We start from the raw sequence: 10,217 nt of genomic DNA on the forward strand, positions 1-10,217 counted from the left end.
CCGCCCTCGGGGGGGCGACTCTGAGGGCCCGCCTCCCTCCGCCGCGACTCGGCCCCTGGCTGCGCCCCCCTTGCCCTCCGCCCCGAGCTCCGGCGGCTTCCCCGGCCGCCCCGCCGCCGACCCCCCTTCTGTTCGGGTCCACCACCCCGCGCGGGATCACGAAACTTGAACAAAATGGCGAAATCTAATATGGCCGTTCCCGAATGATCGACGCCCAAGTTTCATCGCTTGTTCTCTTTCTCTCTGTCTTTGTGTGTTTCTCTGTGTGTGTTTCTATTTTTTTTGTCTTCCCTCTTCCTTTCGTCGTTTTTCAGACCGGGTGTGTCAGCAACCAGGACTTTCTCTGTGGGTTCCCTTCCAAAACGCAGCCACCGCCGTCACGAACCTCTACAAAGGTAAAGAGAACCTGCGGCCATGCCGCTGGCTGGGGGCGGGAGGAGGGTAGCCTGCGTCCGGGTTTCTGTCCGGTGCTCTGAGTGCAAGGGCCGCCTCGATCTCGATCGCCGAAGTGTTTCCTGCCCCGGAATCCAGCCACTTAAGTGTCAGTAGCTTGCAACTGGAGGATTCCGCTGGTGTGATGTCACCTCCAGATAACGGGGTCTCATCTGGGGTCGTTTGGCCCCCTCGCCCGCATTTGTCGGTGTTTGGGGTACTTTAGGGGGCTTCCCCGATGGCTCAGTGGTTAGATGTAGGAGACTCGGCTTCAATTCCTGGGTCAGGAAGATCTGGAGAAGGAAATGGCAAGTCACTCCAGTATTCTTGCCTGGAAAATCCTCATGCACAGAAGACCCTGGCAGGAGCCATAGAGTCGCAGAGAGTCGGACACGACTGAGCACGCCTGCAAGGGACACGCTAATGTCATCACTGATAGGCTTGCTGCTCGTGAGACCGCGTACCAATCCCTGTCCCAGGTCCCAGATGGCAGTAGTGCCCAAGTTGAGAGGCCCAGCACTCCAGCCGGCCAGACGTGCTGTTTGGGCATCTGGGGAAGAAGAGTTTGTCTCAAGGACAGAGGTGGGAGGGACACTTGTTTTTGGAAAAGGATCTCGTGGAAGGCAGTTTCCTGTAGGCCCTGCATTGGAAACTAGTTGGAATAATCTGTGCTCACGTGAACATGGTGTTATTCCCTGGCAACTGCATCAAATATTTGTTTTCAGAGCTACCTTCTATTTGACGTCTCACTGTAGGTAGGAAATCTGATCAGTTTGAGTTGATTTGTGTTTTTTGGTAGTGCCTTTATGCAGTTAATCCCGCGCCTCCCCCCCCCCCATACGTGCCTGAATATTCTTGCCCATTGCACTCTCAGTAACAGTGGGTTTAGATTTTGTGTATTACTCGATTTTTGAAGATTTGGACATTTGGTTTTGATTTTTGGCAAGGTTTCTGTGGAAAAAGAAACTGAATTTGAGTATTAATCTTAGTAAAAATGTAATTAAATGCTTTTAAACGGCTAAAAACTGATAATTGCAATAAAACTTTGTGCATTTCAAAATTATCAAAATAGGTTGAAACTGGCTGTGGAGCAGACTTGATTTTCAGATTTTTATTCTTGTGTAAGAATGAGCAAATTAAGATAGTAGTCTTTAGGGGAAAACGTCCTTTATTTTGGATTTCCTGGGTTGATCTTGCAGTTTTTTGGGATGGTAATTAGAGAATGTAAGAATAAAGTGATGAATGGAGTGTTAGTTTCAGGGAATGATGAACTAATAGTCCAGGCTTACTGAAAAAAGGGAAATGATTAAATGGTGTCCCAGTGGTCAACTTTGATTTTATGTAACTGATTTGCTTAAATTTTGACTTTTAGCATCCATTATTATTTGAGGGTTTTGAACGTTCTCTGGAATTACTGTAGGTTTCACCCAAACAGGAAATTTTGAAATAATACTTGGAAAATTGCAGTTTCTGGGAGTATAATTTACATAAAGATCATTCTTTTAAAATGTATAAGTTGAATTTGACAACCACTTTGTTAGTAAACAGGATATATCTATCCCCTCACCCTTGCCCCTGGCAAGTACTGATTTGATTGTTGTAGGTATGGTTTTTGCCTTTCTTTAATTTAGCAAATAGAACCGTATAGCGTGGAGCCCTCTGTGACTGGCTTCTTCCACTTTCCATAATGTTTCTGAGATGCTTCTTTGAGTTCACATTGTTGATATTAACAAACAGTGCAGTGCTCCCTCCTCCCCACTCCTTCCTGACTAGTGTTCTGTTGTGTGGAGGTGTCACAGTGTATCCACTCAGTTTTAGCAGTTACTTTTTAGTTTAAGTCCTTTTTATGTGCCAGGCTCTTTGACTAGGGCATACACAGATATGAATGTTCTATGATTTTGGTGCTGTTGGTGTGCTCCTGGAATATATCTCCTTAGGACTATAGCTGGCAGTTTTCTTTAGTGTTAATTCTTAGAAAAGAAAGGACTCAGAAGCTGAGCTCTGAAATAATCCCTAATTTACTTGATTTGAAAATGTTTTAACAGTGTACTAGTTTTTCTTCGTTCAGAAAACTTGATGAAAGACATTGAGTTCCTTTTTAAACAAACATGAAATTCTTGCATTATTGCAAATGTTAGATTGTCAGTCCAGCCTTAGTTTTATTTTTTATCCTATTTCTGTAAAATGAAATACATCCCCTTTTACCATCCTCTTTTACCTGAGGAGTGGTTAATTGTGGTTTGTGGAATTTGGTTGTGTAGCAGCATTATTCTTTGTTTAGCTGATTCAAGGAAAGTGTGGATGAGCTCTGCAGATCCTCACATTCTTCCTTCTTTTCAGGGTGTGGTCTTCAGAGAAAAGAATGCAGCTGTATTAATAATTGAGCACTTTAAATAGAATCAATAAAATTAGCAAGGTAGTGTCACAGTACATGCAGCTGTAAGTAGTGGTAAATTTAGTCACAGTTCTGATTCAATATCTAAATGTAATTTCCAGGAGGGGGGTAGGTGGGGAGATGGTTTTGAGGGATCCCTGTAAATGGACAGTGCTCTTGTACTTTGTATGATTAAGCACTTATCTTACAAGCTAAAAATGGCTCATTTTGCCTCACCCAGCCTGGGGAGAGGTTGGCACTTTTACTAGCTTCTTGATAACAGCTACAGTGAGTGCTTAGGGAAGTCAGAATGAGGTAAAAGTCTAGCAGAGGGCCCCCTTTGATTGCCTGTGGGGTTTTGAAACATGGAACGTTCAGTTGGTTTGGTTACATGTGACTGGAGACTTGGAGGAGAGTTGGGGCGTCCTCAGTGTGGACGGAACTCAGCGAAATGGAGTGCATGCTTCCTTCCACTTCACATATTAAGTTGGGTCAGACATGGGCGTCTTTGGGGAAGAACATTCTGATGACTGGTGGTTGTTTTTACTTTGACTTGGTACATTTAAAGGAAGTGCTGTTTGTTAAATATTCAGTGTGGTTGTATCCCTGGCTTAGTACATTTTTTGATGTCTACAACTAAAAGGGAGTGAAGTTACTAAGGTTTTTAACTTAGTCCAGGTTGATGCTTACTTGAGAACTGCTTGGTCAAGCCTGTTTGCCTCTTAAAGCCACCTCCTGTTTCCTTGGCTGACTGGTTTTGATCTCTCTCCTGACTCATTAATTCGAAATTGCTTCTAATGTCAGTAGAGGCTGACGCTAGTGGCCATCTGGAGGACAGAGCTGTCCTGTGGAGCCTCCTGGTCATCGGAGGTGGGCACTGCACTCCGCTGGCTCTGCAGCAGCCGCCTGCGAGCCAGTGCTTGCCGGCACTGCTTCTCACCCTTCTCTCTCTGTTATTGCTGTCAATATGTTTTTTCTGATTTTTGTCTTATGTTAAGCTGTCCACATTTTAAAACTGTCTGAAACTTGAGTTGCATATCGACTTTTACCATATATGTTGCGATCTTATGATATTTATATTAAAGATGTTTGTGGTTTTCTCTTTGCTCAGCGTTTGTCCTCAAGGTGTGAATCTAGCAGCACTTGCAGAAGGCCAGGAGCATCATTATCATGGAGTCTTCCCCATGATGCCTCTAGTTCAGACTGTTCTTTCTACTTAGTTGTATGACCCTGGAGATAGATAATGGAACAAAAACTATTTCACTATAATGTGCCTTCATTTTCTCAACTGGAAATAGGTTTAAATACCCACAGCTTAGTAACCAAGCTCTTAGTATGGCATGTAGTGAGTTTTCAAGCGAGGACTGTGTTGGTGGTCACAGACTATGTGTTGGTCCTGTTTTTCAGATAATGTTTCTGCCTGTGGGCTGTGCTTAACATGAAGGGAAGAAATTTCCTTCTGTTGGAATAACTTCTGTGGCGTGTCTTCATCTTTCCCTAAAAGGGCTAAATGTAAATAGGATCGACAGGGGAGAAAAATGGTAGGATGCCCTTTAAAGTCCTTAGTTTTCAGACATCTTGATGCCAGATCCTCTATAGTATGTTGTTCTCACTTCAGTGTGACCCTCTTGGGTTTGTATGTGAACTAAAGTGAACAGAACGTACTAAAAATTTGTGGATGAGGGGTGTTTAAATAGCTGGTCAGAGAAAGTATAATCTACCTGCAGGCAGATATTGAAGTTTGAGCTTTTGTTTTGACCTTGGAGTTGGTTTGTAACTCTCCTGCTACAGAAAACCATTGAGTTTTGAGACTGTTGGGGCTTCCCTGGTGGCTCAGATGGTAAAGAGTGCCTGCAATGCGGGAGACCTGGGTTCGATCCCTGGGTCAGGAAGCTCCCCTGGAGAAGGAAATGGCAACCCACTCCAGTATTCTGGCCTGGAAAATCCCATTGATGGAGGAGCCTGCCAGACGACAGTCCATGGGATTGCAAAGAATCTGACAGGACTGAGTGACTTTCCTTTTACTTTGAGAGTGTTCAAAACGTTCTAGTATGGATTAAGGTTGAATACCCAGAGTCTTGTTAAGAAGCAGCCTCAGTCATTACCCTTAGTGTTTACCTGTGAAGTTTTACAGAAGACAAGTCGGTTTCTTATGTGTAACTTCTCTGTAAAAGAAGATTTTGGCTGCAGAGACCAGAAGATAAAAGTCAGGCTGGACACGGATTGGCTGCTCTCTAGCTTGAAGCCTGAGGGTGGGATTGACTGGACCCAGTGGCTCAGGCCTTCCTCCTCTGCAGCGCTCTCCTCCCATGTGTGGGCCTGCCCCTTTGGGCTTTGTCAGTAGGTGAGTTTCAGTATGTTAGCTCCTGGAGAAGGAAACGGCAGCCCACTCCAGTATCCTGGCCTGAAAAATCACATGGTAGAATAGCCACAGTTTTGGGGTTGTACAGATTTGAGACTAAACCAAACGTATCATCATTTGAGCAGATGTGGAGGAAGCTTCCCCCAGAGCTAGCCAGAGACTTGGAATACCTTTAGGAGAGGGAGGACACAGACTGGATGCAGGCGGGGGGCTGCTTGCATCCTCCCTGAGTCCTGCCATTCATGCTGGCGAGGATTTAAGTCAGTATATAAGTTACAGAGAGGTTGCTGTTTATTTTGGATACTATGTTACAGAATGTACAGAAACTACTTCCTTAAAACAATTGAAAAACTTTTTTTGACATGACTCATAAATTATTTCTAATGAAACATATATATATATATATATTTTTTTTTTCCCCTAGAGCAGAGTAATTAGTTAGTGCAGATTTAATTCTAAGTTCAAATGTTTCGTAGTTAGTATTCCTTGGAAATGCGCTTTGGTCTGTCTGTGATTTTCTGGTTTGTAGGTCCCCTAAGGAAATGGAAGATGGCTTCTCTGTTGTTGAGGAAGAAATCTACTGTAGAAAGAGCTTTCGCTGTCTAACTTTGGGCAAGGCCCTTTGAGCCTCAGTTCCAACTCCTTGTTTATGAAATTGGGATATCTGCTTTGGTTAACTCATACATGAAATCTGATTATGTCTGTTTCATGTAACAAAGTTTTGCATTTGGTCTTGGTCTCAGAAATCATGGATCCTTTGCCTGCTATCCCTTGCCAGTGGTGGAAAAATGAGACTGATAAAAATTCTTTGAGTTCAATGTTCGCTACTTACGTTGTTGTTCAGTCAGTAAGTTGTGTCCGACTCTTTCCAACCCCATGGACCGTAGCATGCCAGGCTTCCCTCTCTTCCACTGTCACTTTAGCTATTACTTCAGCTACTTAATATAAAAACTTTTTTTTTTTCAGTACGAAGCAAAGATGTCTACTGTTTCTTGTATGAATCAGTTTGTTTCTTGAGAAAGGAAATGAATGTGTTGTGATGAAAGGTTAGATTGACATTTTGATGCCCTCGGGCTTTTCCTAACCTTCACGCTTATGGCTGTTTTCTACAGTGGCTTTGGCATCAGTAAAATACTGTTGGACACAAGACTGTTGCACAGCTTTCTGTGCTCCGCACTTCTAGAACTTGGTGGTCTAGTTGACAAAGTTCAGATGTATTCAAAGCAGTCTTTGGCCGAGAGCTTTCTGGAGGCCATCTTTGAGTGTTTATTATCTTACTAGACCCTAAAGTAACCTGTGATTAAAAATCTAGTCTAGTTACTCCTAAGATTCTCCAATAAGCATTTTATCTCTTCTGTTTAGTTCAGAATGTGATAGGAAGGTTTCATTTTCAACCAAGTAACTCTTCAAAATTCTTTAACATTTGTTCAGTTGCTAAGTCATGTCTGACTCTTTCATGGACTGCAACAATCCAGGCTCTTTTCTCCTGCCACTATTCTTGAAGTTTGTGCAGATTCTCATGTCCATTGAGTCAGTGATGCCATCCAACCATCTCATCTCTGCTGTCCTCTTCTCACCTTTTGCCTTCAATCTTTCCCAGCATCGGGGTCTTTTCCAGTGAGTCGGCTCTTTGCATTAGGTGACCCAAGTTTGTAGCTTCAACATCAGTCCTTCCAATGAATATTCAGGGTTGATTTCCTTTAGTATTGACTGGTTTGATCTTCTTGCAGTCCACGGGACTCTAAAGTGTCTTGTCCAGCACCACAGTTCGAATTCTTTAGTACTTAGCCTTTTTTATGGTATTAAAGAACTATAAAGAACTATAGTGTCAGCATGATATTCTTGGTTTAAGGAAATGACTGAGATTGGGTTAATTTCTGTGGCAGTGTTTGGCTTTGGCTTTCAGGATATGCTGTAATGGTATAAGACCAAATTTATGCCCAGACAGAGCAAAAGCATGCACCTGAAGACATTCATGTTCAGTCTGCTTTTCTCCTCCTGTACCTCTTAGTCTGTAAGAGTCTGTTTACAAAGTGCTTAGTGTGTTCTTGGTTCTGATGTTGAGATTTGTGTAGAACTTTTGAAGATGAAATGATTGGTCAGTATTTTAAGAGGTTCACAGCTTGTTGCATAACTGCTTTTAAAACTATGAATATTGAGTTTTCCAGCTTTGTTCAGCTCTGTGATTAAAGCATCAGCCCTTTGCAGATCTGACTTTTGGGATTTCCTCATGTGTTCAAATCAAAACAAATCACAGCTCTGTATTCCCAGGATTGTCAGGTTTTTGTTCTCTTTTTTTTAAAGCCGCCTCACGTGGTTCCTTCCTTTGGCTCTTGAGTTTTGTATCAAGTTCAGCCTTGCTGTCTGTTTTGTCAGGTGTACATTTACATGCCTGGTTCATCTTACTTTGTACTGTCCGTGCTTGCTTCACACTTGTTTCTTGTACCCCTTTCATGCTTTCAACTTTTTCCCTATGTACTTCCAGTTCTGGGCTTACCCCCATTTGGTTCTCTAAAAATTAAAATTTCTTGGGTCATTCTTTGTGGAAACAAACTTCTCTGGTTAAGAGCTTGATTACAACGATGCTCTTAGGTAGGGCAGGTTTGTAGAAACCTGGTTTCTTGTAGATGCATCACACTGGACAGCTACCCTCATTTTTGTGGTTGCATGGGGTGGGGTTAGTTTACTCCATAACTTAATTTCTCTTAAAAGTGCTTCCAGCTCTTTCAGAATCACTTAGGGTCTACATGCAGCCTTACAAGGTCATCTTAGAGATTATCCACCCTTTATCTAAGGTTGGCTTCATCTAAGTCTTTTTAAGATTAAGAGATGGGAAGGCATTTATCCTCTTAAATGCTATTCACTTTTTAAATGGGGTTCATGCTTTGTTTTGTTGACGATAAAATGAGAAATCAGAACACATTGATTCACACTGTAACTTGGGCATACTAGTAGTGAGACACTGGAGAAATCATTCAGGAGTAGCGTTTACATCTGTAAAATTAGAAAGCTGTGATGGAATCTGTTATTTTCCAGAGTACTCGCATGACCAACTTGTTGCGCTTTTCTTTTTAGCAACAAAAACTGATCATCTGCTAAAGAATAGACCTTATTATAAAATTCTGTTTGTGCTACCCTGTTGCTATTTATTTATTTATTTTTAATATTATTTGGCTGTGTAGGGTCTTAGTTGTGGCATGTGGGATCTGTCTAGTTCTCCAACCAGGGATTGAACTCCAGGCCCCTTGCATTGGGAACCCAGAGGATTGACCCCCTGGACCACCAGGGAAGTCCCCATCTTTTTTAATAATGCAAATTCAAGCAGCTTGGGAGCCTCTGTGATGTTTGGATTGTTACCTTTCTGGGACACAGCTTTTCATTCACTGGTTTGCTTATCCTTCAGCATCTACTTTAGATGTAGCAGATAGAATTAAAATCAAAGCCAGGAAAATGAATGGTTCTGTGTGTTAAATGAGAATTCGTACTTGGGGAAAGGAGCCATCTTCTCTAATGTCGTTAAAGATGTATTAGTGATTTTCCTGCTAACATTACAGCTCAACTAAAAATAAATTGCAGTAACTTAAGTTACCAGGTATTTTTCTTTCAGCTGTAAAGCCACTAAAGGGCAGGCATCATGGTTTTTTGTTTTTTTTTTTTGGTCTAGGGACAGGCCTCATGTTACTGAAAATTTGGGTTTAGTGTGTACAGGGGGCAGTATCTACTGGAAGGTAAGGAGACCAGTCTGAGGGGTTTTAGGACGGGGTCTTTTGGGAATGGTTAGAAGTTACAGAAAACTGTTGGAAACTGTAAGCAGAATGAAAACATCCCTAGGGAAGTGAGTGTGGCTTTTTGTTCCCACAGTGCTTCTTGGTTTTGGTGACTAGTCAGTCAGTGTTAGTTTTCCGTTAAATTTTTAAAATATTTGCTACGGCGTGTGTGTCTGTGTGTGTGTGTGTGTCTGTGTGTGTTCAGTCATGTCCGGCTCTTTGTGGCCCCTGTCTGTCTGTGGAATTTCCTCTGGCTCTATCCATGGGATTTCCCAGGCAAGAATGCTGGAGCAGGTTACCATTTCCTCCTCTAGGGAATCTTCTAACTCAGGGACTGAACCCACGTCTTCTGCATCTCCTGCATTGGCAGGTGGATTCTTGACCACTGTGCCACCTGGAAGCCCTGCTCCTGCTTTTAGTGTTTCCAGTTCTTGATGCTGAACCTGTCAGTAGGAGTACATATCTGAAGTGACACAGTACTTGCAAGGAGAGCACAGCCTGAGTGATTTGTGGCAGTGTTCAGTCATCTGTTGAAGGATGTGATAGAACTCCTGAGAGTTCATTTTTCTGAGAGACAGTATAGCTTAGTGGTTAAGACCCACAGACTCTGGACCAAAAATTCAGCTCTTGAATCCTGTGGTAGTCACCCAGTGCCTGTTTCCTCAGTTGCACTGAGGGGACGGTGGTGCAAGGTATTCATGTACATTTTGTTATGTATTTTTGTTATATTTGTTATGTTTGTTATATTACATGTTACAATAAATGTTTAGTGATTGTCCCATTGTTAGCATCCATTGTTAGCATTGTTAAATACCAGAGAAGGCAATGGCACCCCACTCCAGTACTCTTGCCTGGAAAATCCATGGACAGAGGAGCCTGGTAGGCTGCAGTCCATGGGGTCACTAGGAGTCAGACACGACTGAGTGACTTCACTTTCACTTTTCACTTTCATGCATTGGAGAAGGAAATGGCAGCCCACTCCAGCGTTCTTGCCGGGAGAATCTGAGGGACAGGAACCTGGTGGGCTGCCGTCTATGGGGTTGCACAGAGTCAGACGCGACTGAAGTGACTTAGCAGCAGCAGCAGCGTTGTTAAATAAGCTAGGTTGCTTAGATTAAGTTACCTTTTTAAGGAAACATTATTAAAATGGTAATAATTTGGCTAATAATTAGTCCCTCTTTTTATCTGATTTTTTTTTTTTTTAAAGAACAAGACAGAAGTTCCAAGATTGTGTGATATGTTTACTGAATTTAGGCAGTTGTGATTAGATGTCATGTATTTT

General features: G+C 42.5%; 1 protein-coding gene across 1 annotated transcript in view; it reads left to right on the forward strand.

The window, feature by feature from the left end:
* The window catches only part of LOC104988952 (chromosome unknown open reading frame, human C16orf72), a 26,002-nt gene that overhangs the window by 319 nt on the left and 15,466 nt on the right, over positions 1 to 10,217 (forward strand). Inside the window, exon 2 of the mRNA XM_010840461.1 lies at positions 271 to 395. Within this exon, the coding sequence (XP_010838763.1) occupies positions 271 to 395 (125 nt within the window). The remainder of the gene's footprint in view (positions 1 to 270; positions 396 to 10,217) is intronic.

This window comes from Bison bison, unplaced genomic scaffold (genome assembly GCF_000754665.1).
Source record: "Bison bison bison isolate TAMUID 2011002044 unplaced genomic scaffold, Bison_UMD1.0 scf7180017864144, whole genome shotgun sequence".
NCBI classification, from domain to species: Eukaryota; Metazoa; Chordata; class Mammalia; order Artiodactyla; family Bovidae; genus Bison; species Bison bison.